The sequence below is a fragment of the Antechinus flavipes genome, chromosome 1 (assembly GCF_016432865.1).
Source record: "Antechinus flavipes isolate AdamAnt ecotype Samford, QLD, Australia chromosome 1, AdamAnt_v2, whole genome shotgun sequence".
Lineage (NCBI taxonomy): Eukaryota > Metazoa > Chordata > Mammalia > Dasyuromorphia > Dasyuridae > Antechinus > Antechinus flavipes.
In genome coordinates, this window is record NC_067398.1 from 537,653,911 (window position 1) to 537,674,839 (window position 20,929).

The window sequence follows — 20,929 nt, forward strand, 5'->3', positions numbered from 1 at the left end:
CTATTATAGAGTATAGAATCTCAAAATTGAAAGAAATTTCAGAGGTTATCTAACTTGAAACCTTATCTGAAAGAGAAATCTTTGGTTTTATTTCCAACATGGTTCCCTAATCTCTACTTAAAGATGTCCCAAGATAGGGAGGAAGTATTCCCTCTAGACAACCAGTTCTGTGTGGAATAGTTCTAATTGTTGGAATTTTTTTCTCTCAAAGTCAACCTCATTGAAACTTCTACCTTGATTATTTCTACCTGAGCTAATGAATTTAGTATATATGTATATATAAAATTCTGTGTCTTCAGTGTTCCAAATCAACCATGCCTTTGGATATCTACTTAACTTTTGTGTATTTATGTTCAATCATGTCCAACATTCAGTGAACCTATCTGAGGTCTTTTTGGCAAAGATATTGGAGTGGTCTGCCATTTCCTTCTCCAGTTCACTTTACAGATAAGAAACTGAAGCAAACAGTGATTTACCAAGATCACACAGTTTATAAGGATCTGAGGCTAGATTTGAAGTCTTATGGATTACAGGCCCAGCATTTTATCTATTGTGCCCCCTGGCTACTTTTCTTCTATTATTTACACAATCAAAAACTTGCATGATTCATGAGAAATTCTTACCACTTATTTCTAGACATGGGGATGGCAAATATAAGGTGTCAATTAAATTCTCCTTGTGGAAGTAAATCATATCAAGAAACTAGTAATGTATCATTTTCTCTAATCAAACAATAACAACAATAATAATTAGCATTTACATGATGCTTTAAAGTTTGCCAAATGTGTTACAAATAACATCTTTGATTCTCACAACCACTTTAGGTTCAGTCATTTTTCAGTCATGTCTGAGTCTTTGTAACCCTGTTTGGGATTTTCTTGGCAAAGGTACTGAAGTGGTTGGCTATTTCTTTCTCTGGCACATTTTACAGATGAAGAAACTGAGGTAAATAAGGTTAAGTGACTGATCCCGTAGCTACTAAAAATCTGAGGCAGGATTTGAACTCAAGAGGATGAATCTGCCTTGCTCCAGGCTAAGCATTTTAGTCACAATCAGCTACCTATCCCACTACCTGGGCTATTTACTTTCCACAGGTAACAATTGACCTAATTTTGTTATCACTCATCAATTACCATTTCTGAATGAAGTAACAATAATGATGTTTGTTATGAGCCCACTTGTGTTCTCTTGGATAAATCTAGGGGCAGGAGGCTGGGAGAAAAATTATCTACTATTATTTTGCCAGGCTATAGAGCTGCTATTGAAAGGATTACTCTGGGACCAATTTGACCTTGAATCTTAGACCTAGGAGTGATGGTTGCTCACTGACAAAAAGCATGTAACTGAAATGGCTCCTCCCTTTTCTTCCACAGTTTTTATCACTGCTCACTACTGTCTTTCTCTAGCCAATCTATTTGGATCTCTTATAAAATTTGTTAAATGCCTGAGACTAGACTTGAATTCTGTGTATTTCCCCTTACCTGTGAGGTTGGTATTTCCAGCTTGCCCAACAGTAATCTCAATTTGCATAGAACTTTTAGAACAATGAGTTTGGGTTAGTTTTATTCTCTTTAAACCAAAGGAAAAAACTAATGTTTTTAGCCTCAATTTCATAGCATAGAGGTCAGTTTAAAATTTATATTGGTTTCACCTTTTCTGAGTTTACCTGTAAATTTGGCTTTGTTTTGTTACAACTGGAATTAGATATGTATATTTCAAAATTTTAATTCTGTAGAAGGCAATATAGCCTGCTGAAAAATAACCATTAAAGTGGAATTGAAATGATTAGTTTTGACATATCTAGATTCATGTTTTTATAAATCAATACTTTTTAATGTGTGTGTGTGGGGGGCAATTGGGGTAATAAATTACTTACCCATTTAGTAAGTTGTTAAGTGTTTGAAGTTGGATTTGAACTCAGGTCCTCCTGGTTTTAGGATTAGTGCTCTGCACCATTTAACTACCCTGTAAATCAATATTAATAGTTTTTTCCCAACAAATTTCTCTTGTTTGAAAGCTGAATACTAGGGCTTAATCATATTAATTATTAAAAAAAAAAAAAGGAGTTTCTAAACATCTAATGGTCTCACAACACATTGTTACCCATTTTATCATTATTGACAAGCTTTGAATATTTTGTCCGTGTTTGCTATAAACCTTCTCTCTGTCTTTACAGGAATATCAACCAGACTCCCAGAAATCATGTTGGTAGGATCTCAGTCATTCTCCCCAGGAGGTCCCAATGGAATTATTAGAAGCCAGTCCTTTGCTGGTTTCAGTGGCCTTCAAGAAAGGCGATCCAGGCAAGTATATTCACGCTTCTTGAGGATGCTTGCTACTTGAGGTTTAACTTTATCCTTTTGCGCAGAGGGCTCTGCTTGTCTGGCCAAGGACATAAACACTGTTTTTTTCTTTTTAAATAATTTGGGTTTCTCTAGCAAAGGAAATTTTTGTGAAGATTTAAGATAAATTAGTGATTTGTATAGTTGATTTTTATTTTGTAAACTGTCTACACATGCAATACACTTTTTCCAATGTATATATAAAATTCAGAGGCTATAAATGAGCTATTATTACATTGTTCTAGGGATTAAGACTATGCCCTTGGCAGACTGGCTTTGGGAGACAGTTGTCATCTTCAGGACCCATTGGGAGAAACTGGGGGGTGGGGAAGGAGGAGAGGAGAGAGTAAGGGGGACTTTCTAGCTCCCTTGGAGATTTAACCTGATCTAAAACTGATTTTGCAAAGACTCAAATTTTGCTTTGAGGTAGGACTTTTTAAATTTACCTTGAAAACATGGGGGAGTAAATAAGCAAAATACCATAAAACTTGCCTGGAGTTTTTTGCCCAAAAAGTGAGGTCATAAGATCGTAGATTGAGAGCTGGAAAGGATCATCTTGTATACCCTTTCATTTTACAGATGAGAACCAAAGAGAATGCCTTGCTCAGTCTCACAGTAGCAAATATCAAGACTGGTATTCAAACCATGTCCAGGAATAGAACCAAGACTCTTGGACTCTAAATTCAGGATATTTCCTTCCCTTAAATTTCACTGTCCTCCAGAAGTCCCATCTCAGAACTCTGATAGAGTACTTGCCCACATTTGCCTAATGGCTATACACTTCTCAAAACTTTTCCTCTTACTTGTCCCAGGTTGTGATCACAAAATCACAATATCACAGATGGCATTGTTGTTATTTCAATCCTGAATGACTCAGTGCTGGAGTGATTTGCCATTTCCTTCTCCCAGCTCATTTTATAGATGAGGAAACTGAGGCAAACAGGGTTAAATGAATAAATTGCCCAAGATTACAGCTAGTAAGTATCTGAGACCAGATTTGAACTCGGGAAGATGAGTCTTCCTGATTCCAATCCCAGTGCTCTACTCACTATACACCTAATCTTACCAATATGATGGTAGAGACAGGTTATGACTTGCCAGTTGAACCTCTATGTCTCCTATTTTTAGTGATAGGAGACCCAGTAACTTTGTCACTTGGCTACACAATCTGTTAGTTGGTTTTTGTGTAGTCCTCCCTAAACTGATGGCCAGGGTCTGTTTACCTTGGCTTCGGCTATGAAGAAACAGCTACTCCTTATGTTACTTTGAAGCATCTTGTATCCCAGTGAGCCCAGAAGAATTTTACACTCCCTCCCACGCCGTAAAACTGCAACATGAGAAAGTTGTCATCGTGGGGGCTGAATGTATTTACTTCACTATAACATGAGGTAACTGGGAAACTCAGGACTCTAGCATGGGGACACTGATTCCACAAGGGATAGAGCATGTTCCTTCTCCTTTTTATAGGCTTGACCAAGAGTCTATCTATTCTTTTCACTTACCTCCAGGACTTTGTCCTTTGCCCCTTTATGGTTCTCAATGGACAGATATGACTTTCATCTGGAGTATGTCACTTAACTGCTGCCAGTTAGTGTTGACTAACTAGCAGTTGCTTAGAAAAGATCTCAGTGAGTAACAAACCACATACTAGGAGGCTAGGGAAGAATGGCTCAAACCTTCTCATATACAAGCGAACTTTTGTCCTCTCTGGAGACAGTAAACTAAGCAAAAGATGATAAAATCAAAAAGTACCTTTTGGGAAGGGATTTTCTTCTCCTATAAATGAATCATATTGAATAGTTTTGACTTCTTTTTTCATTTGTAGGTGTAATTCATTCATTGAAAATACTTCAGCACTCAAGAAGCCTCAGGCCAAATTAAAGAAGATGCACAATTTAGGCTACAAAATTAACAGCCCTCCCAAAGAGCCTCAGCCTAAAAGGGTGGAAGAGGTCTACCGATCCTTAAAGAATGGACTTGAGTAAGTCAAAACTATGAATTGAGTGGCCTATTTGCTTAATGAATATCTTTCTAATGTTTCTAGTTTTCTTTCCTTCATTCTTTTCTTTTCCCCTTCTCTTTTCCTTTTCTTTCATTACTCAGAATTTAGACTCATGCTGCTAATTAAATTTATGAGGTATTCTCACAATATCCAGTAAGTCTTATATCCTGCAGCGGTCCAAAGGAAATCAGAGAAATTTTCCAAATCATTCCTGAAGATTTGAAATAAGTTGGGCCTTCAAAGCATGTCATAAATTCACAAGACTGAGATGGGGAGGGTATTAGTAAACTATGTTTTGAGTCAGAAGAACTGGATTTAAATCACAGATTTATTATTTACTACTTAAGCAAGTCCCTTCCTCTCTAGACCTGTTTCCTCATCTGTGAAATGAAAAGGTTAGATCATATGACCTCTAAAATTTTTTCCAACTGAATCCCATGACCCTATGATCAGAACCATATAGATCTAAAAAGATCACTCACTCCTTGCAGTGTATTGCCCATCTGTCTGCTCATGTCTTAAGAGAAGGTGAAAAGAAAACAGTCCCACATTTTTGTTCTGGTAGTATACAACACTGTACTCTTCTGAATTTAGCAATATTTTAAAAAATTCACATCTCTACTTAAGCTGACTACATATTGCTCCATAAAAGAACAGTTATGTGAAAGATAAAGGAAACATATAAATCAAATCCTGCCTCTATACAAAATCACCTCATTGGTTTTTCATAATTCACGTTTGAGGACTTTCAACTTAGCAGGTGTTTGTTTAATCATCACTCCCAACATCTGAAACATTTTGTTATCTTAAACAGGTTATGAAAGCCAAGGGGTGACATTGGACAAGTGACTTAACATTTCTATTAATCTTGAATTTGTGTGGTACTTGCTAGCTAACAAAGGGTATGATTTCGGTTGCTTCATCTGCAAAATGAGACAGTTGGATTAGATGATCTTTCAAGTCACTGTCAGATTGAAAGAAACTCTATAGGGATTGTACCTATTTGGATTTTCTTTCAGGAACTGGGGAAGATGATGAAGTCTGTTAGATTTTATTTCCATCGATAATTCTTTGTCACTTCTAACTGTTTTATGCACACAGTCACAAAAATGTAACTATTATTTGATGACACTATCAGAAAATGTAACCATTAGTTGATGATTGCAGAGATAATTTCTCTCTACAGATATCAATAGGATACAAGCTTTTCCTGTTGTTTAACAAAATATTTATAGTCAGGATTTTAGTATGTTTCATAAAGTAACAGAATCCAGACTAAGAATTCTGTTGGTTCCATCTTCCTAACATTCATCCCATTCCCTCTAGTCATATCTACTTACACCCACTACCCCCAGTACAGAGCCTTATTAGCTCAGGCTATTGTACCATATGATGCTATTGAAGTAACATTGCTGATTAGTGTCCCTGCCCTAAGTTACTCCCCACTCTAATTTATCCTCTAAGGAAAAGAAAAGAAAGAGGAAGAATAATATGCTTTGGTCTATATTCAGTTGCCATCAATTCTTTCTGTGGAAGTGGATAACATTTTTCATCATGAGTTCTTTGGATTGTCTTAGATCATTATACTGCTTAGAATAATTAAATCATTCACAGTTGATCAGCTTACAATATTGGTTTTATTGTGTACAGTGTTCTCCTGGTTCTACTCATTTCACTTTGTATCAGTTCTCTCCATCTCTCCTTGATATTTTTTTCCACATTAGTTGTTTTTACTGCGAGATACCTTATATTCTATTTTTGAGAAGTTTTATTTAATATTTCTTGTATCTTGAAGTCGTTAACTTCTTTCTGGTCCAATTTAATTTTCAGTGAGTTTGTTGCTTAGGGCAAATTTTTACCTTTTGTGCCAAGCACAAATTCCCTTTCCAATTTTTTCTTCTATAATTTTAATTTCTTTTATAATTTTTCCCTGTAGTTTTTTTTTAGTTATAAAAACATTTTAACTTTTAAGCCCTCATTTCTTCTAGAAACTCCAGCTAGATATATACTCACGTTGTATTGTCCTTTGACCTTTGCTTATAGATGTTTTGTAGTCATTCTCTTGTTCTGGATTTGGAGCTTAAGCATTCTTGTCACCATAATAGCTTTTTATGGAAGGATTCTTTTTGGTTTGCTCATTCTTCTAGCCTACTTCCTGACTCTGGACATGGTGCTAGGGCTGGACTCCCAAGAATTTCTGGAATGAATTGGATTGTCCTTGCTGCTGTTTTCTTGGGATATTGAATATTATGTTATTCCAGGATTCCAGGGTCAACTCAATCTGGGTCCTTGCAAACTTTAAGTGCTCCCAAAGTGTTGTGATCTGATTACTTCCCCTCTGGTCAGAGTTCTGCAAGTTTCTAAACTGGGTTTAGATTTGAGCAACAGATCTTTGGTTTAGCCCACTGGTAGCCAGGTAGACAGAACTGCAGATTCTTCTTTGGTCTGAGATTCTTGTCTTGATTATTTTACTACATGCTTCAGACTGGAATAGAAGCTAGAGTTGAAATTCTACCTTGTCCCTACGTTCTGAGCTACACAAATGCTGCTGGTTTTAGAATTTGTCCCTTATTTGGTTCACAGCCCAAGGCCTGAAAATCACCACTTATTCTGGAATGCTATGCTTACATGTCCTTTCCTCAGTTATCTCTGGATTTTGGTTAGCAAGCAACAGAGTTATCAGTTTGTATCTATTCTTGCACCTTGTGCATATTTAAACCTCTCTCTGCTACATTTGGGATTTCTTTTTGCCCTGGTGCACAGCCTCTCATTGGTTTGGAATGATCTGCAAAACTTATTTCCAGTGTCTGCACACCTTTCTTGTTGTCTGCACATGCAACTTGAGCTAGAAAAATGACTTGCTGTGATTTTTCCCCTTTAAATTTCCTGATAAGGATTTGTTTTTGGTACATTTTCTATATCTTGAGAGTGGGGAAACTCATTATACTTTTTCCTGCTGTTCTGCTACATCAGATTCACTTCCTGATCCATGTGATGTTAAATGCTCTAAGCACTATTGCCCCAGCTTTTGTAGTGGCACCATAAAAAGATGCAGTTGTCTCTATCATCCCTTCCACAAAACAAGACTCCTCTGAGTAATTTCTCTTGGTGGTGGCATGTGGGGAAGGAAGGGGGAGTGGAAAAGATCAGTAGTCATCACCAGATTTTGTTTGACATAATGCAGAGTTCACAATTGCCTTTCTGACCTTATCTTTATAGTGAGTATCTGGAGGTTCATCAGACAGAATTGGACAAGTTGACTGCTCAGTTAAAAGATATGAGAAGAAATTCTCGCCTGGTAGGTACTATCCTGTCACCAATACATTAACAATCTGTTGGTTTCAATCACTGAGAAAGAAACTAATCTTCTTCCAGGTACCTAAAGTTTCACTAAAAGTTGGGGGGTGGGAAGATAGCTTTAAGAAAAGCAGATCTAAGTTGTAAATTGCTGTCTTCATTCTTTAAATGTGTTAAAGTCAAGCCAATAAACAGCCTCCTGGTTGTTGTAATTATTTTGAGAAGAGAATATATTTATTGGATATAACATATATTTTAACATATTTACTTGTATTGGACTACCTGCTATCTAGGGGAGGGGGTTGGGGGAAGAAGGGGATAATTTGGAACAGAAGACTTTGCAAAGGTCAGTGTTGAAAAATTACCCATGTATATGTTTTGTAAATAAAAAGCTTTAATAAAAAAATAAATAAATAAAATGACCCAATAGGCAAGACAACCAAATCTGCCACCCCCCCTAAAAAAAAAAAAGAAGAAAAATGTTGAAAGAAAATCCTGAGCTCAAAACAAAGAAGAAACAACATGGGTGGGGGTGGAAAAATATGTTGTGAATACATTCTTTTGTTCCTCTAGCTTGTTGACTGTACAAGCTAATGGAATTCAAAACATTGTCATTCTTTCTTTGATGGAGGGAACACTGTGGAGGAGGTTGGTGTCTGAGAAGAGGTAGAGAAAAGAAGAGCTATTGATGGGTACCTTTGGAGAAACGCACAAATATATGGAGTTGAAAAATTTAGGAATTCCTTAGACATATTGATTATACACAGAATGCCTGTCATTCCCTAAAAAATAAAAGCATTGTTTTTTTTTTTTTGACCTTGAAAGATAGCATGATATAGGAGAAAGGGCACTGGACATGGATCAGTAGGACTTGGATTTTAGCCTTCCCTTGGACACTTAAAAATATGTGATCCTGGACAAATAACTTAATGTTATTTATCCGTGTCTCAGGATTTTTTCCTGTCCAATGAGAGAATTGGATTTGATGGCTTTAGGAATCATTAATATATGAATGTGAATGCTGCCATTATTTAGTGTGACTGGAAGAGGGAAGAAAGAAAAATAAGGGTTAGAGGAGAAGGGAGTTGTGTTGTTTCTGACATAAGTGATTTTTAGAATAGCCTTTGTTCAACTTTTCCTAAATTCTTTTGAGCACCCTAAAGCAAAAATGGCCCAGTGTCGTCTGAATAATGATGTTCAATACATTTTCATTGCAATTGCCTTTGGACCTGCTCTGCAATCTCTGCTGAAGTTAGTAGGTCATTGTGAGCAACATAAGTATAAAGATAGGAAGCAAAATGAATAACTTTTCACTGGCCTTGTTAGTTCTATAACCCAAAAGTACATTGAATGGGAAGGTATTAGATCCAAGTTTGAATTTTGTGATCTTGGGTAAATCACTTTATTTTTCTAGTTTTCAACTGTTCATCTCTAAAATGATGTGTGAAAGTCACATCAGAGCTTTTTAGCCTAGAGTTTGTGAACTATTTAAAAAAATTTTTTAAACATTTGTTATATTTTTGTTTTTGGCTTGTTTTGTTTTTATATTTTGATAAATGTATTTCAATACAAGTGATTTTCTTTTGGAATTCTGAGAGAATGGGCATAGGTTTACCAGACTTCCAAAGGGGTCTATGACACAAAGAAAGTTAAAACCTCCTGAGATTACCTTCAAGTGCTTTACATTTATAACTTTTTTTGACTTCTCTATACTTTGGATTCCAGATTTGACTCCTAGGTTTTATGAATTTTCCCTCCTGGCAATGTTCCCTTATTTATCTTCTTCCTGTCTCTCTCTGTGTCCTCACCCTGCCTGACCCTCCCAAAAATGATCATTAGATCATAGATATAGAGATTGAGGTCATCTACTACAACTCCCTCACTTTAAAAAAATGACAGTAATGATTCTCCAGGAAGATTAATTGATTTGCCCAATGTAATACAGGTAATGTCATTGATTTTATTTGGACTCAAGTCCTGTGACTCCAGAGCCAGTGCTCTTTTCCTTCTACTTTACTATGTAGATAGTTTAGCAAGCTCATATTTATTGTGATTATTTCCAGAAGCCAAAAGCTTGTGGATGACCTTAATAGTAGCAAAAATTCCAGTGATGTTTCCTTAGATCTCCTCAATGGATGAATTTTTTGAAAGTAGATTCTCTTTTTGGAAAGCCTAAAGACTAACAGGGCTAAATATGAAAAAAGAGGTATGATTAAGGATTATGTCACGTCCTAGCTGTGTGACCCTGGACAAGTCACTTAACTCCAATTGCCTCAGCCAAAAAAAAAAAAAAAAAAAAAAAGAAAAGAAAAGAAAAGAAGAAGGAGAATTAATGTTAATTTAGGTCTAATGAAAGAGACATGACTGTAGTGAGACCAATTTTCTTCAACAAGTATTTACAAAGCACTTAATACATGTACAAAGAGAAAATATTCACTACTCTTGTGGATCTTATAATGTACTTAATGTAATATAATGTAAACTTAATGTAAACTTAGATGACTGAATCAGTATTTTTTTAAATTAAATTTTACTTTATTTTCAGAATTCCATCTTCTCTTCCTACTTTCCTTTCTCTCCATCTCAAGAAAGCTAGAAAAATACAACCTCTTATAAATATGCAAAGAAAAGCAAGACAAATTCTCACATTGACTATTTGCACAAAAATATGATTCTATATATTATTGAATACTCTTATCTCTATTTCTAGCCTTTCAAAGTGACTATTTTGAAGTAGTAAATTGATATTTACTTGGTTATTGATTTATAGTTAGACTATCAACAGTGGATATGTTGATAGTCTATGGAATAAGAAAAATAGTACTGATAAGATTAGTCACAGCTTGATAGAGGTTAGAGTCTAGTAGAAAGAATGATGTGATATGCAAAGACTGGACTCCACCAATCCTTAAAATATACCAGATAGATGTCTTGGTTTAAAATTTAATTTCTCTGTGTCTCAGTTTCTCCTTAAGATATGAATAATAGCAAATGATAATTTGTGAATGCAAATGGAGTAATAAGATTGATTTTTAGATATTTTGAAAGCCTTATCACCAACACCTTATTAAACATTTTATTTGGATATAGTAATTACCTTAAGCCCTATACAAGTGCAGGAGAACATACATACCATTGCTACCCATTCAAGTATAACCCCTCACCCTACTCAACTTATTATCTGTACTTGAATTCACACACCCTTTGAACTAACTATGGAAATCTAAAGTGAAGGGGTATATTGCCTTTTAAAAACTGGTCCTGGTATTTGCAATAAGTCTAAATGGTTCTTGGAAGACATTCACTTTTTATAGCAGAGAGCGTATCAAATGGTTCCACTTGTTACTACCTAAGAAACAGGGTTAAAAATTCAAGGCAGCTTTCTCTAGTAACGTCAATAGCAATTTGGGAGAAGATATGTTTTAATTCTTCTGTTTTTTTTCTTCATTTTAGGGTGTTCTGTATGACTTAGATAAGGTAAGTAACAAATCCCTCTCCTCATTTACTTGGATGCTATTGATTTGGATAAGAAGAAAATTTACCATTAGTACTTGTGTGATGACATCTGAAAAACTGACTATTCTTGATTTCTTTGATATAATCTTTCATTTATAGAGCCAACCAAAACTTGAATCTCATTATTATACCAATTATTGTTATTGGTATTATATATATATGTATATATATTATATATTACCAATACATATTTTATTATTATACTAATAAGCTTGTGAACTTGGTTCTTATTCCTAAAATACCTCCAATAAGTCTTCCTTTACTGATAAACCATTTCATTTCCCAAGAACTTTAAAGAGTCCCTTAACAGAAATAACTGTTCCCTTAAGAAAAAAAAAAAGTACATAGAAAAGCAGCTTATATACTCCCTAGGAAAATTATTATTTCATCTCAGAATTCTCATGACCAGAATTTAATTATTTGTCCTATATATTCAGAGAGGGGGAATAGAACAAATTTAAACAAATAAGTTCATGTTTCATAAAGAATATGTATTCTTATTTAAACCAGTTTCTTCCAAATGTATGTGTAAGGTGCTTCTACATATAGGAGCAAGGTCAGGAGGGACAAAGAAGTGTTCAGTGTCCTATTTTAATGATTGATAGTCATTTCAGTGAAAAAAATGTATCTTCATTAATTTAAACTAAGCTTCTAGAGATTGTTTTTTCAAACTTTTTTTTAATTCTAGCAAATCAAAGCAATCGAAAGGTACATGAGACGACTGGAGTTTCACATCAGTAAGGTAATTGAAATTGCGATCATTTTTCTTCTGATTTTCAGTTCTTAAGTTACTGATCAATATAGATTCTCCTGAATTGGGTCTATGGGGGATTCTTTCCATAAGCGATTCTCAAGCAGGCAGGAAATTAAAGCCAATAGTAGACAGTACAGGTGGAGGAAAGAGGGTTCAGATAATGACTATGAATGCTTAGTGTTCTTGATAGTAATTTTTTCAAGTCATGGAATCTGTATGCTATCTCTTTTTTCTCTCCTTTGCCCCATTCTTTAATGACTATACAACAGGGCTTTCTTTATAAATTATCATCATGCTTACTCCATAAATAATTGTTTTTCCATTGTTTTTTCCCCCTCAAAAAAAGTAGCAAGCCAGAAACTAACAAAATTTCCTTCATTTTGGCCTCTTTTTCTCTTCCATCTTCTTCATAAGCTGATAGAGCAATAAAAAAAAACAAAATGTGTTGAAGCTGGTCCTTAAAACTTTTGGTTTTAAAACTTTAAAAACTGGTTTTTAAAACTTTTATTTCTGTTGATAATAGAAGTATAATTCTACATTTGTATTAGGGAGAAAGAATTTTAAAATGATCAGATTAAAAGTCATTACCATCAACCTGGTTATTCTTCTGAGTTCCTCAAAACTAATGAATATGAATAACTAATAAAAAAATTACAGTACCAAATATTTAGATTGATAACTTACATACACAAGTTATAACTAAGAAGTAATGAAACTGTGTCCTTGGATGGGTGGTTAAGGGATGGTCTCATTACTTTTCAGTTCTACCATGTATATTCAAGCATCTTTGCATGCTCATATAAATCTATGCACAGAAACATAGCTACAATAACAATATATAAACAGTCATTATAAGCATAGTTTTAATTATCCAATAAAATTAGTTTTAAAATCTATCAATACAAAAAATTGATTTTTTGTTTATTGAAATAAATTAGAAATTCTATATCTAAAGTTGCCAGCTGGAGCAGCTAGGTGACGCAGTAGATAGAGCACTCGTCCTGAATTCAAGAGGACCTAAGTTCAAATGTGGTCTCAGATACTTAACCAAGTCCTGGCTGTGTGACCTTGGGCAAGTCACTTAACCCCAATTGCCTCAGCAAAAAAACCAAAATCTTTAAAGTTGCCAGTATCACTTTGAGCTTTTATGCTAGGTACAATCCACTTCAGAGCACACAAAGCTGTTTCCTCATCCTTTTCTTCTAGAAAAAGAACTAGAGAAGTATCATTATTTTATTTCCCTCTATTGTAATGTCAAAGAAACTGAGGCAGGATAGAGATTAGAGAGTATTTTATATTTTATTTGAAAGGGAGAGATTTACTGGGACCAAATGGGTCCATGGTTTGGTCCCAGGGCTGAATGAGACTATCGTCTCCAAGAATCCAGTCAACAAATGTGAGATCTAAATGACCTATATACACGTGGCTCAAATACAAGAGTAGACCAAGGCAGGGGTGGAGTCAGAGCACTGAGAGCGGGAACATGGGACTAACAATCGGTTTCTGACAGGGTTGGGGAAGGCATGAGGGACATCTGATAAACTGAGATTACAGAATGGGGAAAGGTATCTAACATTCTGATGATGTCTAAGATAGAAGGTCTTTCTCCTTATCTGGATCATCATGATTAGGAGGGAGGGGAGCTGTTGCAGTATTGACCAGAACAATTAAAAACTGAGGCAGAACAATTCAGGGAAACCGAGGCAGGACAATTTAGGGAAACTTAGGACAATAAAAGAGAACTGTGGCACAACACTATGTTCCTGATAGTATTAACCAGTAAACATTTTTCATCAGTAATAAACATACTATAAGTCACCACTCAACTTCTTGATAAAAGGAAGAGTTAGGTCCATCTTTTCTCCAAGTTCCACAAGGCCCCTTTAAAGCCCAATTGATCAGCCATAGGGGATCCTTTAACAAAGAGATTTAGTTTCATTCTAAAAATTACCATGCCCTTAGGTAAGTAGAATTGTTACTCTATATAGAAAAGGGGGGGGGGAGGAAGGGGGGGAGGGAAAGATAAAACACAATAAAGAATGGAACAAGTGAGAGTTCCTTTCATTGGAAAACTAAAAATTTACTATTAAAGGAAAAATTTTAAAATAAAACTTAAAAGGGAAATTATCCAACTCATAGTTACAACAGTAACATCAATTTTAAATTCTTTTAGAAGTCAGAACTAGTACAGAAATAAGAATACAAGTAATTTAAAACTGATTAGATTTCCTTAGTAATGGTATTTTGCAGAGGTGAAAAAAAAATCTTTTTGCTTGTGGAAGTACTGTTCTCTAGCCCTCCTCTAAAAAATCCTTTACTTAATTATATTAGCAAATCAACTTTGGATAATTGAATTAATTTATTATTAGCTGAAGGTCAAGGTGAAAGAGTATAGAGAAATATACCTTCTTCAGTTTTTCAAAATAGTATCACAAAAATCCTATTTCATTTTCTCATTTCATGGAAATGAAAAAGCCAAGCTAAGAAAGTATTATCTTAATATTATAAACTTATTATTATGAGCTTTGGATAAAAGCTCAGCTGGGTCCTATCAAGTCAGACATCAAGCTCTGGTCCAGCATAAGTCATCCAAGGTCCAACCTAATAAAGTGATAGACTCCTCATCAGAGTCTGGCTAGGAGGGATTTTTTTGATAGTCTCCTAAGATGTTCTGATATCATTGAGATTACTAGTCTTTTTAAGTAAGAAGTATTTTCATGTAATTATATAAAAAAAAGGCAAAAGTTAGTTTTCTGTGTTTGAAAAAATAAAATTTACTGATTTTAAGCACATGAATGCTTTCTTGTTGTCAAAGTATTTATCTCATTTTCCTCTTCCTCTCTCCTACACCTATAAAATGGCAAAAACCCAAGTTTCAGATTCCAGCTCTGAGATGCTATTTGTATTTGGTACTAAAACTCACTTATCTTTCCTAAGCTTTAGTTCCTCATTGGTAAAATAAGATAAGAATTTTTAAGCCACCTATTTACTGCAGAGAATTGATATGAGGAAAAGTCATTGTAACCCTCAAGTCATAATGTAAATAAATACAAGCTATTTATATATATAACACAATTATATATTACATAATAATATGCAATATTATATTGTATTTTAAGTAAAATCTTTTACCAATTTTGAATTTCTTTTCAATGTTTTTAAGATAAGAGGAATTATTAGAGTTATATTGTGCCTGTTTTAAATAGAAATAATAAATGACTAAAACTAGATTCACAGTTCAAATGATTGGCTCATTTTCCTTAATGTTTATCAGTGATTCTTTCTTTGTTAATATCAAAACATGAAGCAGCTTAATTTCTTCCTCAAGTAAGACAACCATCTACTTCTGTCTCATAAGTTAAGTGTTTTTTATCAATACCAGGTGGATGAACTCTATGAAGCCTATTGTATCCAAAGACGTCTCCAAGATGGTGCTAACAAAATGAAACAAGCTTTTGCCACCTCCCCAGCCAGCAAAGCTGCCAGAGAGAGTTTATCTGAAATCAACAGGAGTTACAAGGAATATACTGAGGTATATATTAATCCATTCAGCTTCTAAATAATTGGTCATTCCAAGAAAGAAACAGGAAACAAATGGCTATCTGGTTCCTCCCTCTCTATTCATTCCTCCCACCAAATTTTAACCTTTTCTTTTCTATTGCAACTTTTTGTCTTTCTGTGGGAATTTATTTTGAAGGTATTACCTTATTTGGCTATTAGACAGTATCTGTATTTAGTATATTCAAGGACAATCATGAATGATCTTATTCTCCATTTAACTATTATACTTTGTACCATTCTTATAACATGATCACATTCTTTCTTTCAGTTCATTGAATATATATTTTCTCCTTTGCAAGATAAACACTTTAAGGATAGGGTCTCCTTTATATTTTTTGTATCAATCTCAGCAGTATGTTTTGTAAACCGTATTCATTAAATGTTTATTGAATGAATGAATGGAGCAGATGGGCTTATAGCCCCATGCTGTCCAATTTGGAAATATTTCATTCTTTTTCAACTTTTGTCCAAAATGAAAGGTAACTAATTTTAGCTCTTCAGCCCAGTATTCTCTCAGAGAAATACTGAAGGATGAAGTGATTAGGGCTGTCATTGATAAGTAAGATCATGGTCAGAGATTAAATAAAGATGTTTGCAGGTCCAGCTATCATATATTTGAGGTCATGACACTGGGTTTCATTGGTGCCTTTGGTTTGCTGGACCAAACACCTTTGGTCTTCTAGATGTTTTTATTCAATTATATGAATATATTCAATTATTCAAATTATATTTTTATTCAAATTACATGTCACTGACATCTGTAGCTGCACTACTATACATCAAGCATCCTGTTATTCTGTTAAGGCAATATGGGGAATGGATGGAATACTAGAGTCTGAGGACCTCTGGTTAAATTCTATCTCCAATATTTGAGTCTCAATGTCTATTGAGGGATAATAGTACTAGCATTATATGACTCAAAGAGTTGTAAAGCAGAAAGCCTTTTATAAACTAAACATAAATGTAATTTGTTGGTTCATGTGATTCATTTCTATAAGTATCTAGTGTCATTTTCATAGCAATTGGTTCCTTTTAATGAAAGAATGAAGTCTCCAATTTTTATTTGAATATTTTGGGGGCAGTTAGGTGGCACAGTGGATAGAGCAATGAGCTTGGAATTAGGAAGACTCATTTTCATGAATTCATATCTGACCTCAGACACTTACTATGACCCTTGGCAAGTCACTTCACCCTGTTAACTTCCGTTCCTCATGTGTAAAGTGAACTGGAGAAGGAAATGGCAAATCAATCCAATATATTTGTCAAGAAAACTTCAAATGGGATCACAAAAAGTTATAAATGACTGAATAAAAGAATTTTTTACCCACATGTTTTACGTGGGTAAGAAATTTCCTGAAAGGAAAAAAATAATTCCTTAGGATGGTATAGTTGTACAATTTCATTCCCTTGTCTGCTTCAAGGAACTGCTGAAATCCTCAAGTAGATTATATCTAGAAATGATTTTGGGATTCTTTAGACATGGGCTCATAAGATGCACAAGGTAGTTTTATTTAAAATTCTTTTTCTTTGTTAAGGAGTTTAATGCATTAGTGTCCCAGTTTTCCTGCATCCCCTCCAACATTCATCATTATTTTTTCCTGTCATCTTAGCCAATCTGACAGGTGTGTAGTGGTATCTCAGAGTTGTCTTAATTTGCATTTCTCTGATCAATAATGATTTGGAACACTCTTTCATATGAGTGGTAATAGTTTCAATTTCATCCTCTGAAAATTGTCTGTTCATATCCTTTGACCATTTATCAATTGGAGAATGGCTTGATTTCTTATAAATTTGAGTCAGTTCTCTATATATTTTGGAAATGAGGCCTTTATCAGAACCTTTAACTGTGAAGATGTTTTCCCAGTTTGTTGCTTCCCTTCTAATCTTGTTTGCATTAGTTTTGTTTGTACAAAGGCTTTTTAATTTGATGTAATCAAAATTTTCTATTTTGTGATCAGTAATGGTCACAAATTTCTTTCTCCTCCACAAGTCTGAAAGATAAACTATCCTATGTTCCTCTAATTTATTTATAATCTCGTTCTTTATACCTAGGTCATGGACCCATTTTGATCTTATCTTGGTATATGGTGTTAAGTGTGGGTCCATGCCTAATTTCTGCCATACTAATTTCCAATTATCCCTGCAGTTTTTATCAAATAATGTATTGTTGGTGGAGTTGTGAACGAATCCAACCATTCTGGAGAGCAATCTGGAATTATGCCCAAAAAGTTATCAAATTGTGCATACTCTTTGATCCAGCAGTGTTTCTATTGGGCTTATATCCCAAAGAAATACTAAAGAAGGGAAAGGGACCTGTATGTGCCAAAATGTTTGTGGCAGCCCTATTTGTAGTGGCTAGAAACTGGAAAATGAATGGATGCCCATCAATTGGAGAATGGCTGGGTAAATTGTGGTATATGAATGTTATGGAATATTATTGTTCTGTAAGAAATGTCCAGCAGGATGAATACAGAGAGGACTGGCGAGACTTACATGAACTGATGCTAAGTGAAATGAGCAGAACCAGGAGATCATTATACACTTCGACAACGATATTGTATGAGGACATATTTTGATGGAAGTGGATTTCTTTGACAAAGAGACCTAACTGAGTTTCAATTGATAAATGATGGACAGAAGCAGCTACACCCAAAGAAAGAACACTGGGAAACGAATGTGAACTATCTGCATTTTTGTTTTTCTTCCTGGGTTATTTATACCGTCTGAATCCAATTCTCCCTGTGCAACAAGAGAACTATTCGGTTCTGCAAACATGTATTGTATCTAGGATATACTGCAACATATCCAACATATATAGGACTGCTTGCCATCTAGGGGAGGGGGAAAAAAAATCGGAATAGAAACGAGTGCAAGGGATAATGTTGTAAAAAAAAAAAAAAAATTACCCTGGCATGGATTCTGTCAATATAAAGTAATTATTAAATAAAAATTAAAAAAAAAAGGAGTTTAATGCAAATATTATATTTTCCTTTTTAGAATATGTGCACCATTGAAGCAGAGCTGGAGCATCTTTTGGGGGAGTTTTCCATCAAGATGAAAGGTAATTTTAAAAATACTTGCTTTCAGAATGGTAGCAGTACTCTATAATGTACCAGGGTTCAAAGCACACTGTTTTTATATTAATGCAAGGACTTAATGCCTCTTGCTACTCTTCCCTTTCTGATCCTTTTCATTTTCATTCCCCCAATCCCATGAGATATGGAGCCCCTAGTACTTCAGAGAATACTCAATAGGCTATCTCCTCTTGGTAGTAATCTCACTAGAAAATATGTCTTTTTCTTTCTAGTATTTAGCAGTCTGTTAACTTTCAGATGATTAATCAAATAAAAGTAAATATGTGAAAAAAAATTTAAGTAAATAGATTATACTCTATCAGGGATCTTCAAACTTTTTAAATGGGGGCCAGTTCACTGTCCTTCAGACTGTTGGAGTGCTGGACTATAGTAAAAACAAAAACTTTGTTTTATGGGCCTTTAAATAAAGAAACTTCATAGCCCTGGGTGAGGAGGATAAATGTCCTCAGCTGCTGCATCTGGTCCTCGGGCCGTAGTTTGAGGACCCCTACATCTAGATGCTTTAAAATACAAAAGCAATGCATTTTGTTTTCTTTCTTTTTTTTTCTTTTTGATCTGATTTTTCTTGTGCAACAAGATAATTGGATAAATATGTATACATATATTGAATTTAACATATATTTTAACATGTTTAACATATATTGGATTACTTGCCATCTAGGGGAGTGGGTGGAAGGAGAGGAAAATTTGGAACACAAAGTTTTGCAGGGGTAAATGTTGAAATGCATATATTTTGATAATAAAAAACTTTAATAAAACAAAAGCAACCTGGATCTTGGGGAAAGAGAGGTATTACTTAATAGGTTATACCTGGATTATAGCTCAGAGGCTAGAAAGTGCTATCTAAAAAAGCAGTCAGTATTGCATGTTGAGTTTTCTTCTAAGTTTTTATATTTTTAACAAAAATTTAAAGTGGAGCTAGTGTATAAGCCATGTCATCCAAATCTTTTTTAGCTGTTTGATTCCTTCACTTCTAATAAAAGTTAACTACTTCCATAAGTAATGGAGTCAAAGAAAAATGAATTTAAGCCAACCAGTCCCCAGCAAGAAGGTTTACTTTGGTGGGAGTTATCAGCTTTATGCTTGAATTTTTCATAAGTTTTACGTCCTTGTTTTGACATATAAAAAGCCTGTTGGGATGAATGTATTTAATACTATGGTGGCCCGGACTCTGAGCTCAACTAATGGATCCATTTGCCTTTGGCAGATGTGAGTCATCTTATATGTCATTCAAAGGTTTCTTTCAAAAGAATCACCCATAACCCAAGTTCATAAAGTAATGCCATTAAAAAAAAAAAACAAAAAAAAACTTTCTTTGCTTTCATGTGGAAAAAAAATTGGCTATGCACTTATGATCTCTGTTTAAATCCTTTCTCTGTTGCCTTGAGTTTTACATTTTTAATGTAAAGTAATGCATTTTTAAAATTTCTCAAGCCCTCAGTTTCCTTATCTGTAAAAAGAAGTTAGACTAGAGAACCTTTAAGGTTAAATCTAAATCCTTAATCCCTGTACTAGTCAAGTTTTGCCCATTCTTTGATGTCTATTTTACTAAGGTAGTTCAGGTTTGGAGGTAAGTTGTTTTTGTTTTCAGATATTCTTTTAAGGTCTAATCTATGTAATATTTCATTTCCAGACCTTTTGAATCTCTTACTAATGGAATTAACCAGCTACCAAGTAATTTGTTAATTAGCTGACATTCTTTCCCAATTTCCTTCCTTCTGAGCTGAAAAAAGGCACTTGATTAGCATAGTGGTTGAGGCTCGGGATACAAGTGTGCACAATCTGGCTGGCTGTTGTTTTGCTTTTCAATAAAATCCAGCTCAACCTCAACTTTTGACTTTAATTTGTTCTTATATAGCTGTGATACTAAATTAGAAGACCAAAAATAGGGTACAAGAAAATGAGCCACCAAATTTCCCACTGTCCTTCTTTAAAATAGTTGAAAGGATGGGAAGGATGGAGCAGAGGAAGGGAAGAGTCGTGTAAATCTATTTGAATAGAAATCTACACCCCGCCAAAAACAAAAACAAAAGCCCTAAACCAACCAAACAAACATACGGAAAAAAAAAAAACCTGGAGCTCCTGAGGACACATCATCTATTGGCTGTCTCCCAAAGTAGTTTTAATACAGTATGTAAGCATGGCATTGAAATGAAACATAGCTTTGGGGCAAACTCAGGGACCATATTAAAAGCATGGGTGAGCACTTTGTGCTGGTAGGCTAAAATCTGTATATAAGCTAGTGTGAAAAGTTGAATGCTAAGAAGTGAACAGGACAGCAGAGAAAATAAGGTCAAACCAGATGGGTAAAACATGCTTCTGAGGAGGAGAAAAGTATCTGAATACTAGAAAATCTAAATCA

General features: G+C 34.6%; 1 protein-coding gene across 3 annotated transcripts in view; it reads left to right on the forward strand.

Moving 5' to 3' along the window:
* RIPOR2 (RHO family interacting cell polarization regulator 2) overlaps window positions 1-20,929 on the forward strand; it is a 124,034-nt gene that overhangs the window by 54,908 nt on the left and 48,197 nt on the right. For all 3 annotated transcript variants that reach the window (XM_051970597.1, XM_051970595.1, XM_051970596.1), the window contains exons 2-8: window positions 2,177-2,303; window positions 4,168-4,323; window positions 7,564-7,642; window positions 11,095-11,118; window positions 11,846-11,899; window positions 15,294-15,443; window positions 18,470-18,533. In XM_051970597.1, coding sequence (XP_051826557.1) covers window positions 2,177-2,303; window positions 4,168-4,323; window positions 7,564-7,642; window positions 11,095-11,118; window positions 11,846-11,899; window positions 15,294-15,443; window positions 18,470-18,533 — 654 coding nt within the window. The remainder of the gene's footprint in view (window positions 1-2,176; window positions 2,304-4,167; window positions 4,324-7,563; window positions 7,643-11,094; window positions 11,119-11,845; window positions 11,900-15,293; window positions 15,444-18,469; window positions 18,534-20,929) is intronic.